The sequence below is a fragment of the Pan paniscus genome, chromosome 11, assembly GCF_029289425.2.
Source record: "Pan paniscus chromosome 11, NHGRI_mPanPan1-v2.0_pri, whole genome shotgun sequence".
Lineage (NCBI taxonomy): Eukaryota > Metazoa > Chordata > Mammalia > Primates > Hominidae > Pan > Pan paniscus.
The window spans coordinates 84083278-84101047 of record NC_073260.2 but is presented as its reverse complement, the minus strand read 5'-3'; the positions used below and the strand labels follow the sequence as shown (position 1 = coordinate 84101047).

General features: G+C 41.2%; 1 protein-coding gene across 11 annotated transcripts in view; it reads right to left on the bottom strand.

Annotated features, from left to right (window-relative positions):
* The window catches only part of NTRK2 (neurotrophic receptor tyrosine kinase 2), a 544938-nt gene that overhangs the window by 273031 nt on the left and 254137 nt on the right, over nt 1-17770 (bottom strand). For all 11 annotated transcript variants that reach the window (XM_034967489.3, XM_055091983.2, XM_055091981.2 and 8 more), the window contains one exon: nt 6904-7034. In XM_034967489.3, coding sequence (XP_034823380.1) covers nt 6904-7034 — 131 coding nt within the window. The remainder of the gene's footprint in view (nt 1-6903; nt 7035-17770) is intronic.

Genomic DNA, 17770 nt, shown 5'->3' with positions numbered 1-17770 from the left:
GAACAATAGAAATCTAGTCTATTAAGCAACATCTGGATAATAAAGACAACCACAGACACTATTAAAAGTTTTACAGTTTCTGTTCCTAGATCCTTATAATGTTGCAGTGCTTTCTGCAACATTACGTCATGTTGACACAAACTATTTTTTTAGAGTAACACTAACAATTGTCTTCTTAAGTAACTAATCTTTTCATCATCAATTTCCATTTTTGGGGAACAAGTATTTCACATGCCAATGTAAGTGGAAACGTGGGAAGGAGGCATCGGAAGAGGAAGGAATGGGAGAAGGACTTCACAATTAATGAAGATGTGAAAAGTGATATGATGACTGTCATAAAAAATAAAAAGAAATAATGAAAAGAGCCATCTGTCTTAGAAATAACCTTACCTGGGTAGAGCACTTGAGTCAACTAACTCTTGATGCTTTTTCTCATCTATGTTTTTTTTTTTTTTAAACTGTTCCAGAATTGGAGAGAATGTGCTTTTCTTGTGAGCCCTTATACTGCTCTTGTATAGATTCTGAGACAAGTGGCTCTGGTTGCTTCTGTTCCCAAAGGTGGCCTCTTCTGTACCATGTGACCACCTCAGATGATTGGATGGAAGGTAGGTGTCCTGGCATGAAGACTAAATGGCATTGCAGATGACTAATTGGAAGAACTGGACCATAGTATTTTCCCTCTTGGGGAATCAGCAAGTGAGTCATGGAGGCAGTGTGGGCAGTAGCTGGTATGAAAGCTGCAGGCAAATATTAGGGAGTAGCAGAGGCAAGAGACAGCTGCACTAAGCAGGGGAGTCCCAAGGAGATTCCCTGATGTCTCCTGCCGAGATGATAAAGAAGGGACAGTCACCAGGGCTGCCTCAGATCTTGAGTGAGCTTTCAGATACCAGCTCTTCTCATCACAGGGAGGCCAAGCTCTCCTGCAATTCCTATTTGAGTTGGTCATCTTTCACTTTCTTCTGTCAGATTTCTTTCTCCCTTCTTTTAGTTATAGCATCTCTAATATTCCTCCAGGGAAACAATACTTCCTCACGTTCAGTCCATATGGGTTGGGTAGAGTGGACCCCAACTTTCATTTCCAAGGGTCAGTATGTGACCCAGGCCTGGATAATCAGAATATTTCATTCCTCTGGCCAGAGGGTCTGGTGACACAGCCCAAGATAAGCCAATAGGAGTCATCCCTTGGATTTTTGCATAGCTGTTTGGAAGGAGGAGCTCTCTTTCTTTTGAGTTGCTGGGAGGGCAAGATCTAAGCCCTGAGTCATTGCTGTCAAGTCTTTAGCAAAATGTGGAAATAACCTGCCTGAGAATTAAGCCAATACAGAGGGAAGCAGAGCCAAGGGATGGAGAAGACGAGAAAGAGAATCGTTCATTCCCTGGATCTAGTGGTGCCTGAAAGCTGGGATACCCATAGGTAGGTTTTCTAGTAGCATGGATTTCTAGAAGCCAATAAATTCTTTTTTTCTGCTTAAGCCAGCTTGAGTTGGGTTTCCAATGAACATGATATTGTTCTTTTTATAAAAGCTGATTATAATATTTTGCTTGTATTCCCCTGAGGCCTAAACACTCCCTCAGGAATCCAGTATATCTTATTTCCACTTATTCCCTTGAATTAAATTTCTACTTGGGAAAATATGAACATGTCTCGCATCCTTCCATATAAACGACATAACTAACACACTCCTTTATATTATTTGATAAGTGTCATTGTGTTGGATTTCCTCAATCTGGTTCACTAGGGCACATGTAAAATTCAATAAATGAAAATATGGTACCCAATGAGCACTGGACTGTGTTTAAGTCCTAGGTCTGACATTGACATTAAATGATCTCTTTTAGGCTAGGTGACCTTAGATAGGTCATTTGTCTTCTTTGGATTCCTGTTTCTTCATTGGCAAAATGGTGGAGTTAAGCTAAAGAATATCAATATTAGCTCTGTATATCTATATAGTGATTCAATCATTTCTAAAATAATTTCTTGTTAGATTACGTTATTCTATATATATATCGTCTTTACAGTTTCTCTCAGCTATAAAAGTCTATGACTATCAATAGATCATCAAATTATTCCCCTACCTAGAAATGGCAACTGTCAACTCTTTTTTTTTCTTTTCTTTTTCTTTTTTTTTTTTTTTTTTTGAGTTGGGGTCTCACTCTGTCACCCAGAGTGGAGTGCAGTGGTGCAATCTCGGCTCACTACAACCTCTGCCTCCCAGGCTCAAGCAATCCTTCCACTTCAGCCTCCCAAGTAGCTGGGACCACAGGTGCATGCCACCACACTCAGCTAACTTTTTGTATTTTTTGTAGACATGCGGTTTCATCATGTTGCCCAGGCTGGTCTTGAACTCCTGAGCTCAAGCAATTCATCTGCCTTGGCCTCCCAAAGTTCAGGGATTACAGGCATGAGCCACCACACCTGGTGCAACTCTCTATTTATCAAAAGGCTATTATTTTCATGATCTTTTTGTTCTTCCATGCACCCACCCATCCATCCCTTCATTCATTCAACAAGCATTTACTGCATACTACTACATATGAGGCAATGTGCTAAAAGGCACTATTGCCATCCTGGGGAATATGCCACTCTACTAGAGGAGACAGACATTCAATGCCATTCATTAAATAAGCCCAGAAATATATATATAATTTTAAAATATTGACAAATGCTATAAAGGACAAGTACAGATGTTTTAATAGCATATATCATGGAGATGTGACCTAGATGGAGGAGCAAACAAGGCACATCCTTCCCAAGAGGGACAACTTGAATTGAGAGCTGATGGGTGGATGGGAGTTACCTGGGCCAAGAGGCTGGGTAGGGGCCATCCCGACATGGAAATGGAAGAAACATGTTGGATGCCACTTGGGGCCTGCCTCATTATGTGCTAGAGGATTTATCAGAAAACTTTTCCAAACTCTTGGTGGAGAAAAACATCATCATTTTCTCTGTTGACAAGAAAGAATTTGGAAACATGAAAAGCAAAAATCCTAAGTCAGATTCCAACGAAAGTGCTTGCTGAAGTCAAATTTTACCATTTTTTATCTTGCCAAGTCTTCTTCCTGTACAACACCTCTGATTCACTTTAACTTACACCTTGGGGAAGTCACTCGACTTCCTTGAGTCTCAGTTTTCTCATCCATAAAACATGAAGCTTGGGTTATATATATGATTTCTAAGGTCTCTCTCCTATTCAGCATTTTATGTTTCTAGAAATACACCTGAGTTAGTGGGGAGGGGAGGAGAGACCATGAATCCCACAATGCACACTTGTGGATATATTTAAAAAGCAAAAATCAATGTGGATTCATAGTACAAAGAAATGTTATAGGAATTGCAGCTTTGGAAATACAGGTTGGATGGAGCCAAAAATAGCTAATGCATCCACAGTTAATGCAGGGAAACTGCGATGAAGCGTTTCCTTGGCAATTGACTTACTTAAAGGTAAAGTAACTCAGTTTGATCAAAGACTGGTTTCTCTGCTTCTCCTCCTCTCTATGGGTTCTTTGATTATAACTCAGTGCAAAGGGAAAAAAAAATGGTTGATAGATCAATTTCACTAAAAAAAAAACAAAGGTCATCCAAAAATATCAGGAAAGGGACAATCCGGTTGGATCCAAACAAGCAAATACTCTGATGGGAGAGGCATGCTCAGCTCTGTGTGCCCTCAAGTGCTGTGCACATGCCTTAGGATCACTTCCACCCTAAATCTCTTCCTATGGATCCCTCAAGCTCTTAAATCATCAACACCAGAATTTACAGGAATCTGACATCTGTCAATCTGAATGTAAAGCCTTAGATTTCACACCAGAGTCAGCTCCTTCTAGAGAAGGAAAAAGGACAATAGCTGCTATTTCTTAGCATGCATAATCAATGCAGCAGGGGTTGCTAAGCAACAGCAGAAAGGCTGTCAAACATCCCTGGGTGTCTCCAATGGAAGAGGAGCAAGCCCGGCAGTCACTCCATAGAGGTGAGAAGCTGTGCAATCCCTGGCAGCTGCATTCAGTTGGTTTCATTCCTTTAAAAAATCCCTTCATTGTGGTCAGGGCTGAACCATAGACATTTTCTTCCCAGGCTCCTTTGGATAGTCTTTGAATACACTTTCAATAGGCCTAAAGCCCTAAAAATGAGCAGGTCAGGCTGGCGAGTGACAGCTCTGTGAAAGGTCCATGGGTTATTCTGATCCAATTCAGCCTGGAGCCTGTGGAAGGTCCAGCTAGTCCCTTACGTGGCTGCAGCCTCTGAATCCCAGAGAGTTGAAATAAACATCCTCTCTGAAGCTTGAAATTACTCTAGCAAACATAAGCAAAACCTCTCATTAAAAAAAAAAAAAAATCACATGTAAGGTCACTGACATGAGACTTCTTAAGTTTGTGACCATGAAGTTAGAATGAATTTTTAGTCTGCAGGCACTTTGTCCTCCTTATTTGAGATGACAGATGATAGTTTCATTTGAATTTCAACAAGAATGAAACTAGCAAAGAGAAGAGTTAGGATTTAACAAAGAATTAAATCTTGTTTTTCCTTTTTTTTTAAGCAGTGTTGATTAAAGAAACACTCATCATAGGTCATTACTTTGCAAATACTTACTTGGCAAAGCCAGGATGTATGTGAAGACTAGGCCCTAGGTCTGGTTCAGAGGTGGAACTAGGAATGTGATTGGGATGTAAACTAGAGAGGGGCCTCACTGACAGTGATAATGGGACATATGCCCAAACAGAAGCATGCCGTGGGCAGGAAAGTGGAATGGCATAAGATGTCTTTTAATGCCAACCCAGGTACTAGGCTAAACATCACTGTCACCAGCTGACTCTTCACTGTTAGTTGTCCAAGCCCTGAAGTCCTATTTGAGCATATGTTTGGAAGGAAATATAACACATAAGCTGAGGGTGCCCTGGATTCAGCTACACAACACACTCTCCTTAAAGGTATTGCAAGAAGTACAGAGAAGTAGGCACAGGGCAAGAAGTGGTACTAAGATGAAAGGCCATACCCACTGAGAAATCTGTTGGCTCTATCTCTATATCTGCCTGAGGTTTCTTAGCTATTTCTACACTCTCATCTAGGATTCCCTAGTCTCCCAGGATTTCTTTACATTCAAAGAGTCCATCTTGTGACACCTGCAGAGTCTGAAGGTCTGACTTAGCTTCCTGGGTGGCAGTACAAAATATGCACCCAGAACACAAATCCAGAGTCTTAAGATTCCTTGTCTATAATACATGGCTAGCCTAGGATTAGATGTTCCCAAAGATTCTTCCAGCTCTAACATGTGATCAAACTATGAATTTACAAAAATAGAGCTACCTTTTGGTCTCATTTAACCAAAAGGGGGAAAAAAAAGATACAGTAAGAAGAAAACAGAGACTGCAGATTTAACACTGCCAAATGTTCTGAACATTTTGTGCTAAACAATGACAAACAAAACTTTTTGAGTAAGTAAAAGAGGAAGTAATAGCAAAAGCAAGAATTAAACATCTCCAGAATGACTACAAGATTCTCACTTTGCCACCTTCTACCCCATTCACCCTCACATCTCTCTAGGATCTCCTTCCTCTCCTCTCTCCTCTCTCTCTCTCCCCCTCCATTTGTCCATCTTGGGGAGATGATGTTTATTTGAAAAATGTTTACATTTATCATTCCTAGGAAGGCCTGTTCTTTATTCACCCCAAAGTGCAGAGTTTAGGAGTCTTCTCTGAGAGTTTAGGAGTATCATGCCACCTTGGTTAGTTTCTTTTGGTGACAAAGCAAATGTACAGATTTTCTATTTGGATAAACTTTAATAAAAACCATTTAGTCTGCTGGATGACTCCAAGTATAATTTTATTTCTCAGTTGTGCCCATTATGTATGTACTGAAACATTTTAATGTTACGTATAACAGTAATGGAATAGACTCCTGATTTTCTAAAATGAAAAGTTGTCCTGGTTATGACTAGTAAATAAATGCCATTTGTAAAAATGTTTCCTGTTTGGCAGAAATAAAACACAGCAAAAAACTCAATCATCTTATATTAAGTCAAGAACTTACATTTTATTACATTAGCCATGTCCATATTCATTTGGAGCTTAATTCATTTTATAAATATATGCCTCTTTTAAGTGTTTTAAATATATATTACCCATTATTTTGGTGAGTTAAAAATTTTTTGAAAAATATATGTAAAATACCTGAAGCCTTTTGTGCTATTTTTGTTAATTCTTGTGTTTTAGAGAGCTCAGTGGAAATTGTATCCCCTTCAATCATAATGATTATCTAATTGAAGACCAGGACTCCTTTTTGAGTTTATGAGGACATGACTATGATGGAGGATTTTCAGTCTTCATTTTAGTAAAACCACTATGTCTCCTTGGGTGGTGAATTCCACAGGAGATGCCATCCAGCCCTGGATGAAATCATGCCTGTGCTATATAAAACCCTGGAGATTTGTGCGCATCTGGGAGGGTCAGGGTAGAGAATTGAGTGGCACAGAGGCTGAGAGGGGAAGTGAAGTCCACAATCCTTCCTTCCAGAACCATAAACCTGACACAAGCTTCAGCTGAGCTTGGAACAAGCACCTAACAATTTGAGGAGACACATGTGAGTCTTCAGGAAGGACTCAGCTGGTCGAATTCTGTTTGGCCCCACTGACTTCCATCCAAAATTCAGTTAGCATGGACTTGGAAGAGTAGCTCAGAGCTCTTCACAGCCTGCAGACTTGTCAGTGGCCCCTGAGAAGAACCTCTGACAGTTGGATGTGCCTCAAATGTCCTTTCCACTGTCCATTTAGTTTAAAGGAATTTGGATACATCCACCATAGCAGGAACAATTTACTCCTGCATTGGCCACCAAAATATAATAAAATAGAGTTAAATTTCCACACGTAAGTGTGATCATGGTTAATGAGACATTCTGGAATGTTCTCTTACCTTCACTGCCACCAAGATCTTGTCCTGCTCAGGACAGAGGTTATAGCATTCAGCTAGGAACACTTTTCCAAAGGCTCCTTCGCCTAGCTCCCTTTTCAGAACAATGTTATGTCGCTTGATGTGCTGAACAACTGCAAAACAAAGACAGAATGGAAATTGGAATTGAAGCACGTGGAGGTGAAGGCAGCGGGTGAAGAGTTGGTGGCCTGTACCTGAGCTTCCAGGCCCAAGAGTCTCTCCTCTGTGCACAGTGAACCGAAGAAGCTGGGTGTCCATCTTCACAGTCCACCCCAAATGGCTGGGCGGAGGTTTCATCACCTTTTTCTCCAGAACTCAGTTATTGTTTCTGATAAAACTAAAGTAGATACCTAGTTGCTGACTGCAAAATATCCTTGATAAACTTTATAGAGTAAAAAAGGGGAGAAATGAGAAATTCACATTAATGGCAGGCTTCTTGTAAGCCAGATGCTTTGCATATATTTGTTAGCAGTGTGTCCAGCAGGGCAAAGCAGAGAGATAGCTAGCAATCCTGAATTATTGGTTAAGCCATCTCAGATTCCTAAGGGAGACAGAGTCAGAGGATACAAAAGGAAAATGCAACATCTTTGCATTGTTAATTAAGGTTTTGGCCTCACCTCAGTTTTAGCCGTCTAGCGGGGTGGGCTAAAACATGGTTGGGCCTCACTGACTTCCTTTGTTTGGATCAGAAACATCTAGACGTCTGCATTAAGGACTAGCTTCCTTAGCCTTGTTTTAAAATCATGGCTCAGTGTTGGCTCTCCAAGGCCAAGAAGAGACAAAAGCAGATGAATCCCAGGACAAGAGAATGTTCCTCCCTACAGTCTGGAGCAGCGACGGCTCAAGTCATTCATCCATACACCCTCTTGGTGCACAAGGCAGGAGGCAGTTAAGGGTCCTCAGAAGCTCATTGGCTGCAAGGTGGAAACCAGAGAGGGAGCACACCAAAGGACAGAGGTCATGGAGGACAGGCCCACAAGGAGACCCTGCAGAGGACAGAAGTACATGTGAGCTGTGCCTCCTCACTCAGCACGTTAAATGTTGAGTCCTTTAGCACGGGAGTTCCGCTGGGTCTTGGCTGGTATTATTTTCTGAACTCCTTGTTGCTGAATGGTAGTGCATTAAAAAGAGATTGTGATGCCCTCTAGAGCTTAGAATGTGTGGCCAACTATATTCTCTCATTTCAGTCTCACAATCCCGTGGCATAATCCTCTCTGCATTTTACAAGTGGGAAAACAGTCTGCAGGAATTTCCAAGCTTCACAGTCTGGGAATGGAATTGGGATTTGAACCCGAGTCTGTCTGATTCCAGAGTTCATGTGTTTTCTTCTACTTCACAAAGTCTCTTTTCAATTGTAAACTGTACTAAACATGAGCAGAGACTTAATTTATAAGAGAAATAGAGAAAAAAGTAAAAACAATTGCCAGGCTTCCTCTCTGCTTAGTTCATCCTTCAAAGCCCCGTTCAAATTCTTACTCTCTCATAGAGCTTTCCAGGACCACTTTGACCACCAAAGACCTCTTCCTGTGAACTCACATTCTGTCATAGCTTGTTCGTATTCTGATGTATCCCACAATTATATCACATCTGTAAGCTCCCAAGGTTAAGACCGAGCCCTAAATATCTCCTGATGCCTCGTGCAACTCAAAGTAGAGATTTAGTACTGCAGTGTAACTTCATAACATTTTTTAAAATGTTTTTTTAATTGATTGTGAACTGCATTATAAGAAAATATAAACCATATCTCTGCAGTTTAATTTAAACTGCAGTAAATAATAATAATAAAATGGATACCTATGAACCCACCATCCCATTTAAGAAATAGAATATCACCAGTAACTTTGAAGCACCAGTGTGTTCTTTCCTGATTGTACCTACGTTCCTACTTATCTCCCAGAGCTTGTTCAGCTTCACCTATTTCTGAACCTACATTAAATGGAGTTATACAGTACGAATTCTTGCAGATCTTGCATCTCTCTCTCAACGGTGTCCTTGAGATTGGGCTGTATTGTGTGTGTAGTATGAATTATTTCCCTTATACCACCGTATAATATTCTGTGGAAGGACTGTACCACCATGTATTTATCCATTCTATGTTGATGGACAGCCTGCTCAGTTTCTTTTTGGACACAACTTTATAGAAAATGCAAGTGGTAATTAAGGTTTTGATTTAATGGGATTTTTCTTTCCCCCCGATAATTCATGTGGTTCAGAGCTATGAATGCCTTTGTGAGCCTCTGGGAACTCAGGGTGATAAAAACCAAAAGGTCTTTTTATGAGCAACAATATTGATGAATATAAGAACGTATATTAATTTCTCATGCTCCAGTGACAACGACTGAATTTAAGAGGAGAGAAATGTGTTCATTAGGGAGAGTGCCCATATAAAGACACAAATGTAATTCTTGCAGATAATTAGCTGCCCTATTTAAATCTAATATTTAACTCCCTGGTTGTCACATGTTCATTGGGAATTAAATTCCCACTTGATTTACTTCTCATTCTAACCAGAGCAAGGCAAGTATTTAACGTTGTTTTTTTTTTTTTTTTTTTTTTTTTTTTTTGCATTTTATTACATACCTTCTTTCTTTTCACAGTCCAAGCAGGAGAAAAATTTGGTGGAAAATAAGTTTTTAAGGCCAAAGCCACAATTTCATTATTTCCAAAACTAAAATCGATTAAAGCAGTTTTTCCACGTTGACCTTGAAAGCAGGAGAGCTGCATCTTTTCTTTAGGAAATGGGCTACTATATTTGCATTTATCTGCTTTGTTATGTTTTGGGGCACCGATCATCTGAGCAGTGTCCTTTTGCCAATGTATTCTCTCTAAATGGAATAAATTTCTCTCTCTCTCTCTTTTTTTTTTTTTTTGAGACAGAGTCTCGCTCTGTCGCCCAGGCTGGAGTGCAGTGGAACAATCTCGGCTCACTGCAACCTCTGCCTCCCAGGTTCAAGCAATTCTTCTGCCTCAGCCTCCTGAGTAGCTGAGACTACAGGTGTGTGCCACCACACCTGGCTAATGTTTTTGTATTTTTAGTAGAGATGGGGTTTCACCATATTGGCTAGGCTGATCTCAAACTCCTGACCTCGTGATCGACCCACGTTGGCCTCCCAAAGTGCTGGGATTACAGGTGTGAGCCACCGTGCCTGGCCACATTTCTCTTTTTTAAGACTGAGCTACTTAGGGGCACAGGAATTTTGTATTTGTATTCCTGACAGGGCCTCACAGTGCTGTGCATACAATTGGTGCTTTATAAATATCTGTGAAAAAATATGTTTAATAATGATAACCACAGACAAGTACTACTTGACTATGTTATTTGAGTTAATTGAGGTCAACTCTTTTAAGCCTGTAGGTGATAAAATAGCTCTATTCTCTGGGATGGCAGCAGTGGGAAGAACATCTAATCTGAAGCTTTCCTGTCATTGAGCTAAGAACGTCTTCCCATTCTCCTTTAAGAAGGCATCAAAACTCATCCCAACTTGCCCATTTTCCATTTCCCTACAACACCACAGGAAGTCTCTAGTTATCCAGACAGTATCCTCCCAATGTGGATCGCTTATGCCCCTTCAGCTCCCCTGGACACCCCTCCACGGTGTACTCTGAGCTCACTGCCTGTGACTCCACAAGCTCCTTATTTCCTCAACTCTCCTTAAACACCCCTTTACCTCCCTGATTTAAATAAAACCTCGGCAATGCACCAAGGATGCCCAAGCCTCTCAATTGGACGCCATCTCTATCCCTCATCCCCTGGTACTTCAGGGCTTACACACCTGATTTCTGATCCTTTACTCCCTCTCCCTCGTGCTAGAGCCCCAGCTGTCTTGAAGCTTCTATCTTAGGGAGCCGTTACCCTGCACCACCTCTGCTGACATCTTGGTTGCTCCTCTCACCCACTGAGCTCTGGGCCCACATTTTCCCTCTCCACCCTACCAGTGCCTTCCTTCTCAGGGTCCGAGCTCAGAAAGGCTCAGTAACCTGCCTAAGCTGTAACAACACTGGGCTGCCATTTATCCTCCAGCTTTCAGCAGTGGAGCTAAGAGGCCAGACATCCAAAGGTTTAGTTTGGCTGATTGTGTGACATTAGGCTAACTTTTCCTGAGAGTAAGACTTTTGTAATGAAGGAAGCAATGCCCTGATTCACATTCTGGACAAACTCCTATCTCATTGTGGTCTAAGACTTTGAATTTCAGTGTCTTGAAGGGCTCTGTGGACATTTTTGATTCACTTTACATAAAATATCCTGAGTGAAGCATGCCTAAGGATTCCATGATAAATAAGCTATCACATAAGCATGCAAAATTCTCACATGCTTCCTTTCTCTGTGATCAGCCAATCTGCTGCTCTTAACTTTGGAGACTTGAGCAAAATCACCTTAAACCCAACATAAGCAACTGTAATAAGAAATAAATAAGAGGCTGGGTGTGGTGGCTCACACCTGTAATCCCAGCACTTTGGGAGGCCGAGGTGGGCTGATCACTTGAGGTCAGGAGTTTGAGACCAGCCTGGCCAACGTGGTGAAACCCTGTCTCTATTAAAACTATAAAAATTAAACGGACGTGCTGGCATGCACCTGTAATCCCAGCTACCCAGGAGACTGAGGCAGGAGAATTGTTTGAATCCGGGAGGCAGAGGTTGCAGTGAGCAGGGATCGTGCCACTGCACTCCAGCCTGGGCAACAGAATGAGACTCTCTCTCAAATTAAAAAAAAAAAAAAAGAACCAAACTCTACCATGAATGACTGCCTAGATTTGAAGGAAAACTCAAAACAATCACTTAATTAAAAAAAAAAGTTTTATAGAAAAATTTCTGTGTAAAATTCACCCTGCCAAAGGAAAAGGAGGAATCAAATAAGAGCTGTAAGAAATACACCACCAAACTCGTGTGATCTGCACCCTGTCTGGGCAACCCTGTCACTGATGGAATTTTTCAGAATGGAAATGTGGTGCCCTTGGTCATTTGTCCCATGAGTGCCAGAAGTGAACTGACTTCCGGCTCTGTGTTCGTATCACATTAGAGTCCTGAAAAATGCATTGTGTCGCAATGTGTCTTCAGCAGCTGACATAGATGCTTGTAGTTTCAGATTGCTTAAATCAAATTCTGGTATAGATTCCTCCCAGAAGTACATATTCCACATATACACACAGGCAATAGATAAAGTATTACTCTATGTCTATACCCATTGCTATGAAATCTAAAACTAATAAAAATAAATATAACTTTATTCATTTAAGGTCTCAGGAAATGTGCCTTTCCCATTTCCTCAATAATGGGGTTTCATAGATACTCTTGGCCCAGTGGACTTATTCCACTAAACATATGGACTTTCAGCAGAGACATTTATTCAGTATCTAATATATGACAGGGATAAAGCAACCTGCAGTTAAAAAGAGAGAGATCTTAAAGTTTTCAGGAGAAAGATTAAAACTAATATACTCTAAAAGATACTGTCCTGTACTGGGAGTTCCCGAAATTCTCTCTCTCGGTTTCCCTGTGGTCCTAAATGCAGAGCCTGCCTTTAGCAGTTCCATCTCCCAGGACTGAATACTGTGATAGGAAAAGAACTTAAAGATCATTGAGACTGGCTCCCTCGGGTTTGACAGATCAGTGAGAGGCTTGGCACAGTGACATGACTTTCCCGGGGCCACACAGCTAGAAGGTGACCGAGCTAGGATTCAGGTTCCCTCCCTCTCAGAAAAGCAACCCTTGGACTCTGAAATAGAGGACACTGATTCATACTGAAGACAGAGAGGGTTTGCTGACATTAAAGTGAAAACAGGTATTTCATTTAGTTGATATCTTTCCTACTAGAAATACTTGAAACACTCATGTTTATCATCTGAAATGAACCGCACATCTCATAATAAACAATTTCATTAGAAAACTACTGATAAATATAAAATATGAATGTTAGAAGCAGAACGTAAATGTTAAATACTTCAAAAAATGCTTGAACTTGATATAAAATAAAATTAACAAAAATGGTTTTCCAAATATCTTCATGTATTAGCAGCATATTGAATCAGGTAAAATCATCCACCTTATAAAAACAAATTTGTGTGGAAGATAGAAACTATGTTTTAAAGTTTCACCTACATTTTTATTAAGATACAAGTTGGTACTAAATTAAAAAATAAATGCAATTAAGACCACAGACATAAAACACACCAGAACAAGAAAAGGCTAAATATTCATAAATAATATTAAGGATGAAATAGAGCACGTAACAAGACTGAGCCATTCTGAAGCACTTCTCAGCAAAAATTCCCAATGTGCATTATCATCAATTAATTTCATATCCCTCTGAATGAGGTCAATAGCCACACTTATTTTACAGATGACACCTCAGTTAATTGACTTACTTGTGGCCATAGAGCAATCCACTTACTTATCCTTTTCCAAGTACTGTTTCCAGTGAAATGAGGAAATAGGAAGGCAACAGGGTGCCTAACCTGTGCTGATTGCTATTATGGGCCAGAGAATGTGCTGAGATTTACAGGACTTACCAATTGTCATAGCAATCTGGAAGGGTATTCTTACCTCCATTTTCAAACTAAGGAAACAAAGAGGAGGACTGGATTAGCTAAATAACTCATGTGAGATTGTATAATTAATAAGAGGCAGGGTTTGAATTCTTTCCACTACAACATACCTTGCCTTGGCCTTCTTACAAAAAACAAGCAAAAGAGAAAGCATATGAGTTCAGCTGTGCATATCTAGGAAATCAGAGGTCTATTTCTAACAATTTAGTTCAATAAACTTTTACTATGCACCTACTAAAAGTGCCTCAGCATTTTCTAGGGCCTAGAAAAAAAGAAGAGTAAAATAATCCCTGTCTTCAAGGACCTTATAACCTAAAGGGCAGAAAAACCCATGTACATATATCTTTCATGCCATTTACTTACATCTTTGCTCCATTCACAAAAGATTTTAGGTACTATAAATGACACAGAGAAAAACAAAAACTGTAATAATAACTGAAGTCAAGAGAAATAAAATAGGAAGTTAAGACAAGGTGTTAAGTAGAAATGCAAGCATGAAGATTCTTGGGTCCCCCGTGGTTATTAAACTTAAGTCATAATTTGATCCTAAGCTTGCTGGCAGGAGAAGCCAAAAAGAAAACACAATAATCTATAAAATTTGGCTACTCATAAAAACACAGCGATCCCTTCTTCATGAAGTAAGATTCTTCATGACAGTTTGTTTTCAAAGGAATGTTTCAAATCGATTTTACAAAAGGGATGCCGATAGGCACAATGATCAATGTCCTCAAAAATGTCTCCAGAGTAAGAAGTGAGTTTCCTAAAAATAGTACTCATAACAGAGATCAATAAGAAATGAACACATGACACAAAAGCTATCTTCAGCCAAGGCATTACATAAGGAGTCCACAGCTCTTATCATAAGGACATTAAAATAAACACCTATGGGCATACTCAAGAATGCTTTGGGCATGGAGTTGACAAATAGGTGTAATTTCCCCTAATCCACTGCTGAGCCTGGAATACATGAGACAACCAAAACTATTTTATTAACAAATAATAACGTGAACATGTAAAAATAGATGAGTAATTGAATAAGAGAAAAAAATGGTGAGAAAGAGAACACTTAAGTGGGGAGAAGAGAAAGAACCAGGATGAGGTGAAAGAAAAGTCCAGAGTGGACTTAGGAAAGAGTGATTTATCTTGGTTTTTCCAAAAGAGGAACAGCAGGCAACATGCCATAAAAAAAGAAAGAAACTGGGCCGGGTGCGGTGGCTCATGCCTGTAATCCCAGCACTTTGGGAGGCCGAGGTGGGCAGATCACCTGAGGTCAGGAGTTCAAGACCAGCCTGACCAACATGGAGAAACCCAGTCTCTATTAAAAATTCAAAATTAGCAGGGCATGGTGGCACATGCCTGTAATCCCAGCTACTTGGGAGTCTGAGGCAGGAGAATCGCTTGAACCCGGGAGGGAGAGGTTGCATTGAGCTGAGATCATGCCATTGCACTCCATCCTGGGCAACAAGAGTGAAACTCCATCTCAAAAAGAAGGAAAGAAAAAGAAAGAAAGAAAGAAAGGAAGGAAGGAAGGAAGGAAGGAAGGAAGGAGGGAAGGGAAAGAAAGAGACTGGATTATGGAGGGCTTTGAATATCTCACTAAGTAGTTCAGACAAGTTCTGGCACTAGTAAATATGACTTCCTTCTCTGTGCCTCCCCTTCCTCATTGTTAAATAAGGGAGTTTGGACTACATGGTATCTTAGGTCTGCCCCAGCTCACACACTCCACAGGCATGAGTCCATGATTTTACATTATATATGTGAGTCCTGGGGAGCTACTGAAGACCTTTGAGCATGGTAAGAAGTGATCAGGGCAAGTCTTTAGAGAGATTCATCTGGCTGGACTAAAGCTGGAAGCAAAGAAGCCAGTGAGGGCATAGCACTAGAACTTGTCCTCACAGAGGCTGGTACAGAGCTGAGGGTGGGCTCCATCCCATCCCTCATCCATCTTTCCTCTCCGGCCCCTTGCCTGTCAAAAGTCCGCAGCTCAGCAAGACTCTTGTGGGAGGTGCTGTCCCCAGCCACAGAAGCTGCAGTCAGATCTGTGACCCCAAATGGTACAGAGGATGTCACCAAAAACGAATCCTCAGAGAATGACTATGAGGAAAATCAGGGAAAGACAGAAAACAAGATGAAAATGAACTAATCAGAGGCAGGAGAGGGCCGCGGATCATGATCACGAAGACAACAGAAGGCAGCCTACCCTGGGTGGTGTCCTGAATGGGAAGTGAGGAAATGGAAGCCAGGACTGAAGAATGGAGGCCGAGCCTGTGGGAAACGGGAGGGGGCGGAGGATGCAGGGGCAGACATGTCCATCTAGAGACAGCACCATGGCTCCAGCACATGGGGGTTAGGGGCTGTTGTGAGGTTTGAGAGTATTTGTAAGTTAAGAGGAATAGTTGAGGGTCAGAAATAAAATAGCTCCAAAAAAAAAAAAGAAGAAGAAGAAGAAGAGAAGAGAAGAAGGCAGAGGAGATAACTGCTGGAAGAGATTCCTAGGGAAGGTGCAGAGAGGGCAGTGGGGTGGGGGCGCAGAAAAATTCTGAACAGAGAAGAGAGATTTTCAGTGAGCTAACTTCTGAGGGCCTCAAGCCCTCATAGCACTGGGGCACTGAAGGAGCAAGTGGACCTTCAGAGATTCCCAAGGGGCCTAGACACGCGAGTCATCCTAAGCCTCTCTATTTAGCCTTGCATTTATTTGGTGCAGTGATCGACTAGACAGCCTGCTGCAAATCAACTTTACATTTCTGGGAGGGCACCAGGGACCTATAGATGCCTCATACAACATCCAATGCCAGCAAATGGCCCTTTCCTCACTAGACTAATGTTTAATACCCCAGATGAGAGCAAGTGTCCATAGGAGTGGAGGGAGAAAGGCTTATTTAACCTGCATGTTACAGCAGATAAAAGCAATGGAATTATTTGAAGTTAAATTCCCAAAACTTCTAGAAAAAAGCCAAGGGGGGAAAGCCCCAGAAATCTTTCAAGCTGTTAGACTAAAAAGAACACCACATTTCAAAATACACATACGGTACATCCTTCGCTTTGACATCCCCGAACAGCCAAAATTATATCTGTTCTACACACTGGCATGTGGTAGAATTGGATTGATTTGCCCTGACAGCTCTCCCCGCTGGAACAATACTTGTCAGTCAGTCCCAGCAATGTTTGTATTTTCAAGAATCATTATGCAGCGTGATTGTACAAAATCCTGGCAGGTGGGCCAGACAGTCTTATCTCTGACTCTGTGTCCCTGTGCCCTAAAGTTCTTCCTGCTCTCAACACTGGAAAGCCTCATGCTTTCAACCCTTGTACCTCCCACACTGTGTGCATAAACCTCCTCTTTTTCCTCTTTCTTCCTTCCTTCCTTCCTTCCTTCCTTCTTTTCTTTCTTACTTTCTTTCTTTCTTTCTTTCCTTCTTTCTTTGAGACAGGGTCTCACTCTATCATACAGGCTGGAGTGCAGTGCAGTGGCATGATCACAGCTCACTGCAGCCTCAACCTCCTGGATTCAAACAGTCCTCCCACCTCAGTCTCCCAAGTAGCTGGGACTACAGGTACGTGCCACCACGCCAGCCATAAACCTCCATTGAGGTCTCTTTGCTGGTGTCTGTTTTATCCCTGGTATCCTCCACTCCTGTGCCCACCCCGCAAAAACTTTTCTTCCTTCAACAATTTAAACTAGTAGCCACTACAGTTTTTTGTTTGTTTGTTTTTGTTTTTTTTTGTTGTTGTTGTTTTTTGAGATGGAGTCTCACTCACTCTGTCGCCCAGGCTGGAGTGCAGTGGCGTGATCTCGGTTCACTGCGACCTCCGCCTCCCGGGCTCAACCTCCCGAGTAATTGGGATTTTTTAGGTGTGTGCCACCATACCCAGCTAATTTTTGTATTTTTAGTAGTGATGGGGTTTTGCCATATTGGCCAGGCTGGTCTCCAACTCTGACCTCAAGTGATCTGCCCGCCTCGGCCTTCCAAAATGCTGGAATTACAGGCATGAGCCACCACACCACACTGCTACTACAGTTTTCTAATTGACTTCTTTAAGTAAGTTGGCTTTTACCAATGAACCTCTGAAAGAATGTTCCCATGGTGGAAGAAATCTTTTGTTTTTGGTGGGGATAAATTAAAAAATCACACCAGTGGTTATTCAGGGGCTTCCCTGACCTGTATCTTAATGAATGAACATTTTATTTTAACATAAACATATGGAGTATCTTCTCTGTGCACATACTCTATTGAGGGCACAGGAATAGGTAAGAGAAATATATCAATGACAATAACACAATCAGAATGTGATAAACAGCGATAACA